This window comes from Neoarius graeffei, chromosome 7, assembly GCF_027579695.1.
Source record: "Neoarius graeffei isolate fNeoGra1 chromosome 7, fNeoGra1.pri, whole genome shotgun sequence".
Classification (NCBI taxonomy): domain Eukaryota; kingdom Metazoa; phylum Chordata; class Actinopteri; order Siluriformes; family Ariidae; genus Neoarius; species Neoarius graeffei.
Genome location: NC_083575.1, coordinates 29,875,701 through 29,891,924, shown reverse-complemented (window position 1 = coordinate 29,891,924; position 16,224 = coordinate 29,875,701). Strand labels below are relative to the sequence as shown.

The 16,224-nt window shown below is 42.4% G+C and overlaps 1 protein-coding gene across 1 annotated transcript in view; it reads right to left on the bottom strand.

Moving 5' to 3' along the window:
* macrod2 (mono-ADP ribosylhydrolase 2) overlaps positions 1 to 16,224 on the bottom strand; it is a 1,287,170-nt gene that overhangs the window by 302,219 nt on the left and 968,727 nt on the right. Inside the window, exon 8 of the mRNA XM_060925481.1 lies at positions 10,631 to 10,704. Within this exon, the coding sequence (XP_060781464.1) occupies positions 10,631 to 10,704 (74 nt within the window). The remainder of the gene's footprint in view (positions 1 to 10,630; positions 10,705 to 16,224) is intronic.

The following is a 16,224-nucleotide window of genomic DNA, read 5'->3' as shown; positions in this document are numbered from 1 at the left end:
CACAATATACCCCGCTGGCAACTATATCTATGCGATAAGTGCGTACAGTAATACACCCTCATGAAATTGTCAAAGTATAAGTTTGGTAATCAAAGGCTGTAACTCTGGTAAAATGCGACTGAATTGAACGAAATTGCAATATGCGTATTCCCGACAGATGACAAAGAATCCTGCCAAGTTTCATGAAAGTCCTCCAAAAACTATGAGAGGAGTTGATTTCAGAAGGTGAGCACCCTTCCCGGGATGGACGGATGGACAGACGGACGGACGGACAAAAAACTGATTGAAAAAAATCATGAAAATTGGCAGTGTTATAAGTGATTGAAAACAAAAATCCCATTTTTCATGGATCATTCCGGTTCGGTGATCCAGATCAGCACTAAAAGTCATAGCAACGTAATTCAGCCCAGAGGTATTCTTCATGTGAAACTTGGTGATGATTGGTTGAAAACTGAGGAAGAAATAGCATCCTGAAAAACATTAGAAGAAGAAGAAAGTCAAAAGATCCTGAGTGAGAGTAACAATTTGCACCAGCGTTGCTAGCGCAACTTAATTACAGCGCATTAACCTCAACTTATGACCTGTAAACTGGAGCCAGCGCTACTATCAAAGCCGCTGTTATTGAAAATTAAAACATCCACTTCTGACGAATCAGAGTTATCCATCCATTATCTGTAGCCGCTTATCCTGTCCTACAGGGTTGCAGGCAAGCTGGAGCCTATCCCAGCTGACTATGGACAAGTCGCCAGGTCATCGCAGGGCTGACACAGCGATAAACAACCATTCACGCTCACATTCACACCTACGATCAATTTAGAGTCACCAGTTAACCTAACCTGCATGTCTTTGGACTGTGGGGGAAACCGGAGCACCCGGAGGAAACCCACGCGGACATGGAGAGAACATGCAAACTCCGCACAGAAAGGCCCTTGCCGGCCTCTAACCCAGGACCTTCTTGCTGTGAGGCGACAGCGCTAACCACTGCACGACTGTGTCGCCCCAATCAGAGTTATACTCAGCATAATAAAGTGTTAATAAATGCACTTTTAGCAGTACTATCAGTTAGCATTACACTTCATGACTCATAACTAATTACTAGGGATGGGCATTTTTCACAAAAATACAATTCTGGGAAATATTTGTCCGTTCTGCATGAATACCAGTTGATTTTACACAATGAAACAATGTGCTGTATTAAACGCTATTTAACTTGCAGGCATTTTGTCGGTTTCATACTGTAAGTCAGGAATTGTTTCACGGTCAGAAATATCCACCCAGTGTCCAGCATTGTATTTGGCTTGGTCTCTTTCCAAAGCAGTTTGGACGCAGTCAGTTTGAACAATTTTAGTTGGCTAGGTCCATCCCGAGTGGAACTGCACTTCCAGGAAGGAGCAACATATGGCTCGCATCACTGTAATTAGAGTGCTATATGCCTCGAAATAAAGTAAGTGAAAAACATGTAAAAGTAGGCTAAGGTTGTAGAGGTTAAGGTGAATACTAAACAACATGGGTGTGAGGACCGCTTCTATTTCGGTGCCAGCATCCTCAATTCCTGGCAGTGATGTAATTAAAATAAAGGAAGTGAATCGCACAGCAGTGAACTCAAAATACATTAAATGGCGCGTCGAGTTTTGTTAGCCATTCTGACAACGTAATTACACCCTTTAGAGAAATCTCTCATTCTCTTCATTGCCCTTTTAAACACAGCACGGAGAACACGGCGCTCTGCCTGCTAATGTTACCAGTCGGTCATCAATCACCATCACTGCGAGCTACTGCGGCATAGCCTACCATGCTACAATATATTACACTTTATCAAAAAAAAAAAGGCATCTTCAGTGTCCCCACCTCCACAAAATTTGGCCGTACTGCTGCAAGACTGATTTCAATTACGGGTTTTTTTTTCCAATAAAAGTTGATAGTGATGTACAGCTTTATTCCAGAAAACACCAAATGTGAATCACTTTGAAATTCTAAAACAAAACAAGGTCTGATTTGCCTAGCCTCATTTCACCAGTTTTTTTTCCCCTTTATATATGCCTCCACTGTGTGCCTACCGCAGAACCCATGTTCTAATTAAAGCTCTCTCGATCCAGAACAATAGCTGGCTGGATTTGTGCCAGACTCATTGCTCATAATTTCCCCAAGCTATGGATACAGAAATATATGCAAAAAAACATTGCTAGTGGTGTATCCAAGAGGTAGAAAGCAACCTAGATAAACATACAACCTGAAAAAATATGTCTCATGATGCTCAGTCATATGGAAAAACATCCAGGCACTGATCAGTTACGAAAATAACAAGTATGTAAATGGTTGTTTTTATGCGTCTGCAATTTTGAACACAAGCAATAGGAATTCATAACAACTGTAAAAATAAATAAGATCTCGAACAATTTTTTGCCCATAGGCACAAACGCATGGGGGGGTGGGGGTGTAATAGCTAATGGGAAGGCCAGTTTCAACTTCGAGAAAAGACCCAAGCCAACAGCATCTTTACATAATCTCTTCCCTGAATGAACGACACGAGAGGAATATGAAAAAGTCTCCCAGAAGATCCAGAACCACTCTTCTCCTCAGGTTATCTAATGAATACTCTCACTCGATTAATGTTTACGAAGCTCCCAGACATGAACTTCTTGGAGCTCTTCCAGGTGTAAGCCTGATTAAGGTTTAGGCTGGTGAAATTCTCATGACTATAATTTCAGATCAAGTGAAAGTTATACATGATGCGATGTGATATGATATGGGTAAAACGTTAGAAAGCATTCCGTCACATCAAAACTTGGGTTACTTTCTCTATCCGGAACAATTGCTGACTGGATGAGATCCATGCTCATTAGTCAGAACTACAGCCACCCACACAAGAGACGAAATCTGCACAGTGTACAAAATTAAATGCCGATATTGGGTGAACTCAGAAAATCTCTCTTTTTTTGCCAGGCAGATAAAGATTTTTTTTTTCCCCCCCGTATAAGCAATTAATAGCTTACTCCAGAATATTGGCATTAGAGAAAAGATGAATGTTGCATTATGGAAAAGTGACGTTGAGAGAAAGATCCACAAAGGAAAAACTACCGGTAACATTGGTTCTGAAGTGTAAAGGCATTTCATGTGACCTTGTAGGTTTTTAGCAAACACGATGCTATGCTGAAAACTAGGATAGCTTTATGTAAGTCCATCTGTGCACCTGCTCAAACTGTACATGCAATTACCCATAATCTGCCATCATGTGGTCACAGTGCAATGTACTAAATCATGCAGATCCAGGTCAAGAGCCTCGGTTTCATGTTCACGTCAACATCAGAAGGGTGGAAAAATTTGATCTGAGTGATTTCAATTCTCATCAGAGCTTTTTTTTTTCTTCTTTTGTGTTTGTATAGTTTGATGTTTGTTTTTGTTTGAGTGTTCTGTCCACCGGTTGTGGCGTGGCTCCAGACCCAGTTTTGGGCATCAGTTCCCTCCAGGCCTTGATTTGCCATGGGTGATGCCTGTGCTCCTCGCTATGGACTGCAGTGAGCTCGTTGCTCTTTTTAACATCAGGGCTGTCCGACGCTCTGCGTGGCGGTGCTTCTGTGCTCGCTTTGTGGATCCATGGCGCAGTGTTCTAGGCAGTGTCATGGCAGATGTGTGCAGGTGGTGTGGGACTTGTTTTTATGCGCCTTTTGGTGGGACTGTGGCTGCTACACCATTGGAATGACATCCTGACCTTTATTTGGTGGACTTTTTTTTTCTCCTCCCCTCTCTTTCCTTATAATTGTAAAGCAACCTTGGGTATTGAGAAAGGCACGGTATAAATTTAACTTATTATTATTATTATTATTATTATTATTATTATTATTATTAAAGCCAGAACGGATGGCTAGAGTACTTCAGGAGCTGCTGATCTCAGATCTCTGGATTTTACACAACAAAAAACACCCAGTGAGCCACAGTTCTGTGCCTTGTTGATAACAGTTCAGAGGAGAAAGGACAGAAGGACCATTTTGATCTGACGCAGCTACAGTAACTCAACTGACCATTCTTTGCAACCGTGTTGAGCAGAAAAGCATCTCAAAACCCTCAACGTGCTGGGCTACAACAGAATCAGATTCCATTCAAGACTGGGAAAGCATCACCTGGTCTGATGAATCTCGACTTCTTCTGCAACATGCACATCTCAGCATCTGGATTTTGAATCAGCTGCATGAACCCATGGTCCCAACCTATCTTGTGTCAACATCTCATGCTGGTGGTGTAATGGTGTGGGGAATATTTTCTGAGCACACTAAGCATTATTTGGATGCCACAGACTATATGGGTCAATTTACCCATTTTATAGTGGCAACTTGTAGGAGCCATGCCCCGTAGAACTGAGGCTGTCCTGGAAGGTTGGGGGTGGGATGGGGTTCTACTTTCCATTAGTATGCTGCGCCATTCATATTTATGATATCACTTCCTCAGTCACAGTAATCATCTCAAAATAAAAGAGTCCCTGAGCCATTTCCAATAGCTCTTTTTTGGTCCTTGAGGTATTATTAGAAATAAGAATACACCATCTATTCAATTACTTTTCAATTTCATGATGGTATTTTATTGTGTGAATAATATGGTCGTTATCGCAAAGCTTTTAGGAGCAATTGCTTTACTTCTGACTTTCATTCAGTTATTAGGAAATGGGACTACCTGTCTGCTAAATTCACTGAATGACACAAGCCGTATTCTCTCCAGCCATGAATCAGTCCCTGTCGCACCTGCTGCAGAGCTTTCTCACTTGAAAAAGGACGACGTTATTGATGCAACCTTGCACAAAACCTGCCACACAAAATGTAATTAAGTTCCCTAAGGCTGATTTTTTCATCCTGCCTCCAGTTTCTGTGTTCCTTCTCTTGCTCTGTCCTCCTACAGAAAGCTGACTGACAGGCCATACACCAAAGCAGAGATCAATTCCTCAGTTCGAAAAAAAAAAAGGCAATAATGGAGAAACAATGCAAATGCAATGCTCAACTTGTCAGGAGTTCCTCTCTCTGACGCCCTTGTATCATTAGTCAGGATAACTAATCCTCAACTTTCGGTTGGTTATAGCCATAGGCCATGCAAACCTTTGCTCAGCTACTGCCTGGACGGCCATTTTGATGAAGGGAAATTAAGTACAGTGGTGCTTGAAAGTTTGTGAACCCTTTAGAATTTTCCATATTTCTGCATAAATATGACCTAAAACATCATCAGATTTAAACACAAGTCCTAAAAGTAGATAAAGAGAACCCAATTAAACAAATGAGATAAAAAATATTATACTTGGTCATTTATTTATTGAGGAAAATTATCCAATATTACATATCTGTGAGTAATCCAACCACTGGAGGTGCATAAGCGTACTCCTGGTGCCGGTCCCATGCCCAGATAAATGGAGAGGGTTGCGTCAGGAAGGGCATCCGGCGTAAAACTGTGCCAAATCTAACATGCAGATTGAAAAGAGAAATACCATACCAGATCGGTCGGAGCCTGGGTTAACAACGGCTGCCTCCGGTACTGTTGGTCAACAGGGTGCCGGTGGAAAGTATGCTACTGTTGCGCCAAAACGGAGATGGAGAAAGAGAGGGGGGAGGCATGTTAGGAGAGAGTGTGAAAAATGGAAGGGAAGGAGCTTAGAATTGAGGGTAGGAACACTGAATGTGGGAACATTGACTGGCAGAGCGAGAGAGTTAGCAGGTATGAGGGAAAGAAGGAAGTTGGGCATTTTGTGTGTGCAAGAGATGAGGTGGAAGGGAAGCAAAGCCAAGAACATTGGAAGTGGATGCAAGTTCTTTTATTATGGAGTCAATGGAAAGAGAAATGGTGTTAGTCTTGTTTTGATGGAAGAGTTGGTCAACAGTGTGATTGATGTGAGGAGGGTGTCAGATAGAGTGATAGGCATGAAGTTGGAGATTCAAGGAGTGGTAATCAATGTTGTGTGTGCGTACGCCCCACAGGGTGGATGTGAGAATGAAGAGAAAGAGTCTTTCTGGGAAAAGATGGATGAAGTGGTAGAAAGTATACTGAGGGAGGAGTGCATGCTGATAGGAGCAGAATTCAACGGAAATGTTGGCGAGGCTTTCGCCCGTAGTCAGCTGGGATAGGCTCCAGCTTGCCTGCGACCCTGTAGAACAGGATAAAGCGGCTAGAGATAATGAGATGAGATGAGATGTTGGCGAGGGAAACAGAGGAGATGAGGACGTGATGGGCAGATATGGTGTAAGTTTGATAAATGTAGAAGGGCAAATGGTGGTTGATTTTTCAAAGATGATGAATTTGGCAATAGTCAATACATACTTCGAGAAGAAAGAGCAGCACAGGGTGATGTTTAAGAGTGGAGGAAGATCTACACAGGTGGACTACATACTCTGCAGAAGGGGTAATCTGAAGGAGATTGGAGACTGTAAAGTGATGGCAGGGGAGAGTGTAGCTAGACAACACTGAGTGGTCATGTGCAGGATGAGCTTGAAAGTGAAAAAGAGAAAGTGTGAAATAGTGGAGCTGAAGATTAAGTGGTGGAAACTAAAAGAGGTTGAACATCAGAAGGAGTTTAGGGAAGAAATTAGATGAGCATTGAGTGGTAATGGAAGTCTGCCAGAAGATTGGGATACTACTGCTATACTAGTAAGAGAGACAGCAAGGAAGGTGCTAGGGTGGTCATCAAGAAGCAGGAAGGAAGACAAGGAGACATGGTGGTGGAACAAAGAAGTACACAAAATTATAAAAGAGAAGAGGCTAGCAAAGAAGAATTGGGACAATCAGAGAAATGAGGAAAGCAGATGGTTAGACAGAGAGATGAGACAGAAGGCAAAAAGAGTGGTAGCGAAGGCGAAAGCAGATGCATACCAGGAGTTGTACGAAAGACTGGAGACCAAAGAAGGAGAGAAAGACCTCTACAGACTAGCTAGGCAGAGAAACAGGGAAGTGAGGCATGTACAGCAGGTAAGAGTGATGAAAGATGTAAATGGAAATGTGCTGACAAACAAAGAGAGTGTATTAAGAAGGTGGAAAGAGTACTTTGAGGATTTATTAAATGAGGAGAATCCAAGAGAGAAAAGGTCAGATTCATTGGAGACAGAAAATCAGGAAGTAGAGTTGTAATCTTCGTAAGGATGAGGTGAGGGCAGCCATGAAAAGAATGAAGACTGGGAAAGCAGTCGGACCAGATGGTATCCCGATTGAGGCTTGGAGATGGGTGAGATGGCTGTGGAGTTCCTAACGAGATTGTTTAATAAGATCTTAGAGAATGAGAAAATGCCGAATGAATGGAGAGTGTGCTAGTCCCAATATACAAGAATAAGGGAGATATACAGAGCTGCAGTAATTACAGAGGGATAAAATTGATGAGCCACACCATGAAGTTATGGGAAAGGGTATTGGAGGCGAGATTGAGAAGGGAGGTAGCAATCTGTGAGCAGCAGTATGGGTTTATGCCAAGGAAGAGCACGTCTGATGCAATTTTTGTTTTAAGAATGTTAATGGAGAAGTACAGGGAAGGCCAGAGAAAGCTACATTGTGTGTTTGTAGACCTGGAGAAGGCATACGATAGAGTGCCGAGAGATGAGTTATGATATTGTATGAGAAATTGTGGAGTGAATGAGAAGTATATTAGAGTGGTGCAAGACATGATGAGAAGAGTGAAACAGCAGTGAGGTGTGCAGTTGGAACGACTGAATGGTTCAATGTGAAGGTGAGACTTCAACAAGGATCTGCTTCGAGTCCTTTCTTGTTTGCCATAGTGATGGATAGCTTAACGGACAAAGTGAGGCAAGAGTCACCATGGAGCATGATGTTTGCAGATGATATTGTGATATGTGGTGAAAGTAGAGAGGAGGCTGAGCTGGGTTTGGAGAAATGGAGGTATGCATTGGAACGAAGAGGAATGAAGGTGAGCAGCAGCAAAACAGAATACATGTGCATCAATGAGAATGGGGATGAGAGTGTAGTGAAGATGCAAGGAGCAGACGGAAAGAAAGTTGGTGAATTAAAGTACCTGGGGTCAACTGTGCAGGAAAATGGAGGCTGCAATAGTGAGGTAAGAAAGAGAGTGCAGGCAGGGTGGAGCAGTTGGAGAAGGATTTCGGGAGTCATTTGTGATAGGAAAGTCCCAGCAAAAGTGAAAAGTAAGATGTATAAGACAGTAGTGAGACCAGCTGTGATGTATGGATTGGAGACTGTACCCTTAACAAAGAGACATGAGGCGAAGTTGGAGGTGGCGGAATTGAGGATGTTAAGGTTTGCGATGGGAGTGACGAGGTTGGACAGGATAAGGAACGAGCACATCAGAGGGACAGTACATGTGAAGAGCTTGGGAATTAAGCTAAGAGAGATGAGACTGAGATAGTATGGGCACATCCTGAGAAGAGATGCAGAGCATGTTGGAAGGAGAATGTTGAGGATGGAGCTGCCAGGCACACGAAAACGAGGAAGGCCAAAGAGGAGATATATGGATGGTAAGAGAGGACATAAAAGTGGCAGCTGTGGTAGAGAAGGATGCAGAAGACAGGGGGCAATGGAGATGAAAGATCCGCTGTGGCGACCCCTAATCGGGAGCAGCCAAAAGAAGATGATGATGATTATTACATATCTGTGAGTGGCAAAAGTATGTGAACCTTTGCTTTCAGTATCTGGTGTGACCCCCTTGTGCAGCAATAACTGCAACTAAACATTTCCGGTAACTATTGATCAGTCCTACACACCGGCTCGGAGGAATTTTAGCCCATTCCTCCATACAGAACAACTTCAACTCTGGGATGTTGGTGGGTTTCCTTACATGAATTGCTTGCTTCAGGTCCTTCCACAACATTTCGATTGGATTAAGGTCAGGACTTTGACTTGGCCATTCCAAAACATGAACTTTATTCTTCTTTAACCATTCTTTGGTAGAATGACTTGTGTGCTTAGGGTCGTTGTCTTGCTGCATGACCCACCTTCTCTTGAGATTCAGTTCATGGACAGATGTCCTGCCATTTTCCTTTAGAATTCACTGGTATCATTCAGAATTCATTGTTCCATCAATGATGACAAGCCGTCCTGGCCCAGATGCAGCAAAACAGGCCCAAACCATGATACTACCACCAGCATGTTTCACAGATGGGATAAGGTTCTTATACTGGAATGCAGTGTTTTCCTTTCTCCAAACATAACGCTTCTCATTTAAACCAAAAAGTTCTATTTTGGTCTCATTCGTCCCAAAAACATTTTTCCAATAGCCTTCTGGCTTGTCCACGTGATCTTTAGCAAACTGCAGATGAGCAGCAATGTTCTTTTTGGAGAGCGGTGGCTTTCTCCTTGCAACCCTCCCATGCACACCACTGTTGTTCAGTGTTCTCCTGATGGTGGACTCATGAACATTAGCCAATGTGAGAGAGGCCTTCAGTTGCTTAGAAGTTACCCTGGGGTCCTTTGTGACCTCGCCGACTATTGCACGCCTTGCTCTTGGAATGATCTTGGTTGGTCGACCACTCCTGGGGAGGGTAACAGTGGTCTTGAATTTCCTCCATTTGTACACAATCTGTCTGACTGTGGATTGGTGGAGTCCAAACTCTTTAGAGATGGTTTTGTAACCTTTTCCAGCCTGATGAGCATCAACAACGCTTTTTCTGAGGTCCTCAGAAATCTCCTTTGTTCGTGCCATGATGCACTTCCACAAACGTGTTGTGAAGATCAGACTTTGATAGATCCCTGTTCTTTAAATAAAACAGGGTGCCCACTCACATCTGATTGTCATCCCATTGATTGAAAACACCTGACTAATTTCACCTTCAAATTAACTGCTAATCCTAGAGGTTCACTTACTTTTGCTACTCACAGATATGTAATATTGGAGCATTTTCCTCAATAGATAAATGACCAAGTCTAATATTTTTGTCTCATTTGTTTAACTGGGTTCTCTTTATCTACTTTTACTGTAAGACTTGTGTGAAAATCTGATGTTGTTTTAGGTCATATTTATGCAGAAATATAGAAAATTCTAAAGGGTTCACAAACTTTCAAGCACCACTGTAGACTGGCATATAGTTTATCCAGGCATGCCCTCAGCTCTGTGGAAGTAAACCTGAGATGATTGCCTGGTAGGCACTGACAGGACTGCACAATTTGGAATGGAAGTAATTCTTTTCAAAACTTTTTGCAAGAATCGACAGATCAGCAGAAAGGATATGTTTCCCGACTAACATTCTCACAACTTACCTTGAACCATGAGTCCATGGTTGGTGGGGAATCAGTAGAATAATAATATGAAAAAATAAGTTAGTACCGTAATATAGGGCAGGGGACTGACAAAATGCTCATATTTGATTGACTCGGTCATTCGGTCACACGGTGCAACTGTGTATTCAACATTCACAAATTAATTTGCACTGAATTCATCAAGTTGACTTAATGAATCCATTAATTCGAATTTTTTAATATTGTGTGCATTTTCTTTTGTGTCCTGCCTTGACATGCTGTTTGAAACACCGACCAATTTGCAAAGCCACTAGACCATTTAAAGGCCTGATTCAAATCAAATTGACTTTTAATTGGATACGCATAACGAATTGGTCAAACGAGGCATGCGTGATAGGATGGGAATAATACTATTCAACTGTACTTTTCAGCTGTCCCACACACAGCATGATTGAACAGCTCTCACCTTGTCCTTGTTCTCCTTCAGCCAGTCTCTCACGGACTTCAGGGCGATGTCAGCAGCCGGCTCGTTGGGAAAACCTGTCCGGGAAGATGCAGAGAGATTAAATTCATGAACACAAAATGTCTACTTCTTAAATCCCACAGGAAAAGACAGCCCCATGTTTATTCACCTGCCTCAGCTGACACACGTTTCAACAACTCCTACAAGCACACGGCAATCCCTCATTGATTTGATTGTTTATTCGCTCCAAAAATGACTTCCCCCAGGGCTTGAAAGCTAAATTGCGCCATAATTCAGCAAGCTGCCACTCAGGACACACACTTCCTCACCACCAAATGTCTACCAACATGGCTCATTAGGATTTTTACAGGAATTTGTCGCTGAATGTGGGCAGTCATGAAAATTTACAGATCTCTTTAACGTGTTGATCACTTTGACTGTCCTGGTGTCAAGGTTTGTCATTGGGCCTCACCACCACCACAATGAGAAAGTAATGACATATTGACCGGGGAGCATGAGGAATCGGGCACCGAAGTGCCATATTAATCATTGAAACCCAGGCCGAGACAGGAAAGTGAACACTCTGTTAACACAAAGGTATTGACTGGGAATATATTTTGGGTGGATCATATTTTAATAAGGAATAAAATGACAGAGATGGGCTGGATGTAGTGCCCGAGTTCATCTCGTATCATGTTCTGAATTTCATGTGCTGAAATGTCCACACAATCACGAGGACATAGACTGTCGCTGCTCCTACCATTCCGAACTCGCCTACTCCTTCAGAATTCAGTTCTGCTACAGTGTAGAAAATTCATACAATCTGAAAGCTCCGGAAAGGATGATGTCAACGAATGTTCTTTACTGTCTTGAACCCATATGAACATGTTTGTGCAATGTCTCCAATTCAGGAACCAATTGTGTTTCACTGCAGGGGTATGACAGCAACTATGCCTTGGTGTCAAGGGAAACTTAAGTGTTTGTGAGTGAGGACAAAACGCATCCTTCACTCTGTCTTTACGACATGAACTTGAAATCCAAGCTGAACCTGTGCCCCTATGTTGCGCATGAACTGAAATGAGGTTGGCGGTCTCAGCTTCAAAACATTATTTATAGAACAGAAATATCATAAATAATATCACACCCAAGAGTTCTAATACCTATGTACTCCATACTTGACCATTTCTATGGTACAGTATGACAACATATTATTTGGACATGAGTGTTTTACTGGGAAATACACCACTTGTATTTTTCATACGAGCTACATCCGAGACAAGGAGAACCAAAACCGTGACATAAATCTCTGCATATCACTCATGAGGAAATCGATGAATTGTTTTGATAAAGTTGGGTACTTTTTGTTTGTGAATGTGTCTATATGATAAAAAAGAAAATCACACGTCGGCTTGAAGATCCATCCATCCATTATGTAGCCGCTTATCCTGTGCAGGGTCGCGGGCAAGCTGGATCCTATCCCAGCTGACTATGGGTGAAAGGCAGGGTACACCCTGGACAAGTCGCCAGGTCATCGCAGGGCTGACATATAGAGACAAACAACCATTCACACTCACATTCACACCTATGGTCAATTTAGAGCCACCAATTAGCCTAACCTGTATATCTTTGGGGGAAACTGGAGCACCCGGAGGAATCCCACGTGGACACGGAGAAAACATGCAAACTCCACACAGAAAGGCCCCCGTCAGCCACTGGGCTCGAACCCAGGACCTTCTTGCTGTGAGGTGACAGTGCTAACCACTACACCACCGTGCCGCCCTGGCTTGAATATATGAAGTTTATATTCTCATGTTGAAAAAAATTGTATATTCCAGCCTTGACCATCACCCCAGTCTGAGGTTTACCTTCCAACATGACAATGACCCGAAGCACACAGCCAAGAGAACAAATGAGTGGCTTTGGAGAAAGTCTGTGACTGTCCTTGAGTGGCCCAGCCAGAGCCCAGACCTGAATCCAATTGAGCATCTGTGGAAGGAGCTGAAAATGGCTGTGTCCCGATGTTCCCCATCCAACCTGACGGAGCTTGCAAGGATATGCCAAGAACAATGGGCAAAAATGTCAAGAAACAAGTGTGCCAAGCTTGTAGCTTCTTTCCCAAGATGCCTTGAAGCTGTAATTGCTGCGAAAGGTGCATCAACCAAGTATTAGGCTAAGGGTGTGTACAGATATGTAACCCCTAAATAACCTATTTTTGTCAGTAAAATAAAATTGCATATTTTCTAAAAACGTGCTTTCACTTTGTCATTATGGGCTATTTTGTGTAGAATTTTGTGACAAAAAACGAACTCAATCTATTGCAGAATAAGTCTGTAACGTAATAAAACGTGGAAAAGGTGAAAGGGGTGTGCAGACTTTCCGGCTTGATTGTATATGAAAATTTTAGAAAGTGCATTTATAAAGTAATGTTATAGGTCAGTAGTACACACATGCCCCTTTTCCACCAAAGCAGTTCCAGGGCTGGTTCGGGGCCAGTGCTTAGTTTGGAACCGGGTTTTCTGTTTCCACTGACAAAGAACTGGCTCTGGGGCCAGAAAAACCGGTTCCAGGCTAGCACCAACTCTCTGCTGGGCCAGAGGAAAGAACCGCTTACGTCAGCGGGGGGGGCGGAGTTGTTAAGACCAACAACAATAACAAGACCGCGAAAGATCACCATTTTTAAGCGACGAAAAGCAGCAGCTGTACAAACGCGAAGTCATCCATTATTATTGTTGTTGTTGCTGCTGCGTCTTCCGTGTTGTTTTTGTTTCGATATTCGTGCCAAGGTTTATGCAAACGTAGCGACGTAACTGACGTATACAGCGACGTAACTGACGTATACAGCGACGTAATGACGTGGCTTCCCTTAGCACCGCGAGCTATGGAAAAGCAAACTGGTTCTCAGCTGGCTCGCAAGTTGAACGAGTTGTGAACCAGCACCAGCACTGGCCCCGAACCAGCCCTGGAACTGATTTGGTGGAAAAGGGGTAACAGTGACATTTTTCCAGGGCTGAAATTCAAATCCCGTCCTTGTTGGAGTGACAGATCAAAATGTAATCCTTGAAATAAGGTTTTAGAAAAGCAGGAAAAGTGTGAAGATCTGGCTTTAGCAAGGTTGGCAATTAAAGTGAGTCAACTCCACGTGAGCAATCCTGTGGAACGCTGCCATTTCCCGCCTAAACCTCCTGCACTTCATTACAAGTGGAGAGATGGAAGGAAAGGAGTTTAGAGGAGACAGACTGAGCGATAGAGAGAAGGGGGGCAGCGTGATTGTGAGACACTTTTCTCTGCAGGAGCAGATCGAGGAGGCTTTGGCAGAAGTGCTGGAAGAAGCTGTTAAATAATTACTGGGGCTGTCTACAGAATGACACCTTGCCCGAGAACTTTAGCAAGATTTCATAACCTGGGAATGAACTTGGTGCCAAGTGATGGAACTGAGGCTTCTGGGGATGCAGCGCTTGTCCTGAGAAAACTTGGAATACGGTGAACCATAAAATTAGGAAAATTACTATTTGTGAATGAATTGTGAATGAATAGTCAAATCAGTAGTATTTGGTCAAATGGAAAGATATAACTTTTTTGTTTTTCCTGCCATTTCAGATGTGTAGATGACTGAGAGGAGAGACACAGATGACTGAATGTGATGGTGAGGATAAGCAAATGGTGTACAGAACAAAAACACAACAGGGTACACTGTTAAAGGAAAATAATCAGTGACATAAAGCAAAGTCTTGAACACCCTGAATTGGATGTCCCGAAGTGTTTTATTCATCTTATACCAGCACAATTTGGTAATAGTGACTAAAACAATTAACAGTTATTCCACGAAATTGAGTCGTACATGAGCTGATAGCTAATGAGACGCATAACACTGAGTCGGATTTCAGCCATGTACGACGAGATTGAGTGGAATAACTGTTTTATTCTATCCACATTCATTGGATTTTGAGAGAGAATTTTTATTTTTATTTTTTTGCAAATTTGATAAATAAAAACTTTATACAAAATGTCCGACAAAATCATTTCCACTTAGAATGTAAACAAACCGGCAAAATGACAGGAGTAATTTGTGAAAAATGCGATTATAATAATTCTTGAAAAAAAAAAAATATATATATATATATATATATATATATATATCGGGTGGGCAGAAAAAAGTGATACCCCTGTTTAATCAAGAATAACTCAAAAACTAGGCTATGCATACAAACTAAATTTGGTACATGTCATGAGCAGCTAGTTTTAGTCAAGTGGTGAAATTTTCAGCCAAAAATATTCATTAACACAGGAATAATGAAGAAATACAAAATTCAGGTAAAAAAAATGCAATGCCAGACGTTGACTTATTATTTACTTACCACGGCTTTAATTGAGAAGATGGTCGATATGGCCTCCATCCTCGGAATCAACCAATCAAAGTCTCTTTTTCCAGGAAGATATGGACTTTCGAATTTCAGCAACTGATATTTCATCCCACTTTTCTATTATCTTGTCCTTCAGTTCCTGTTCTGTGAACTTTTCCGTCCTTCCGGCATAAACTTTTTTGGATAACGAATCCCAAACACTGTAGTCCATTGGATTCAAGTCAGGTGACTGTGGGGGCCACTCATCCTTTTTTATGAACATTGGAGTGTTCTGTTCTAGGTATTCCTGGGTAACGCGGCTTATATGCGAGGTGGCCCCATCCTGCTGAAAAATGTATGTGTCGTCTGGATAGAGTTGTCTGCAATCTGGCAGAAGTCCGTTTTCCAACAGCTGCATGTAAGATTGAGAGTTCACCTTCACTTTGTTCGTATCGATAAAGTGGATGTTAGTTCTTCCATTCCAAGACACACCAGCCGACACCATGACTTTCTTGGTAAACCTTGAAGTTTCAAGGTAGAGTCTTGTGGGAGGAATGTCATTCTTCTTTCTTCCATAAACCCTATCGTTCTGTCTATTGCGTGCAACTTCGTACGTAAAATCCTTTTCATCCGTAAACACCATCTGTCTTACATCCTTGGCTGAATACCTGTCGTTTAAATTCCGGCTGCGAGTCTTTCGCTTCTGTTTCACGTTAGTATCACGTCTTGAAACCCTGATTCTCTTGAATGGTTTCAAATGAAGTTCCTTGGTAATGGCTCTAACAGAAGTACGACTGATGTTCAAATCATGCCCAATTTGTCTTTGAGATTTATGTGACCCTGGGTGGTCCTCCTGGGATGCAATGAACTCCTCAACTCGGGCCTTGTCATCATCAGTTGTAGCTGTTCGAGGTCGTCCACTGCCTGGCTTCCTATCTGTGGAACCAGTTTCTTGAATTCTTTTAATCCACCTGTTAAGAGTAGCAATGCTCCACTGTTTCCTTTATTAGCCGCTTAGCACCCCAGCCTTTCTCTTCCACACAGGCCTTAACAACAGCTTTATCTTCTTCACTCAAAACCATGACTTCAGTCAAGGGCTTTACAAAATCAAATGCTCCAAAACCAGGCTGTTCAGAATGTTTAGGTTATAGGGACTGCCACGCGCAGACGTTACATCATCAGGCAGCAGACGCACTGGTAGATGCACTGGATGACACAATAAGAACGTCTGGCATTGCATTTTTTTACTTGAATTTT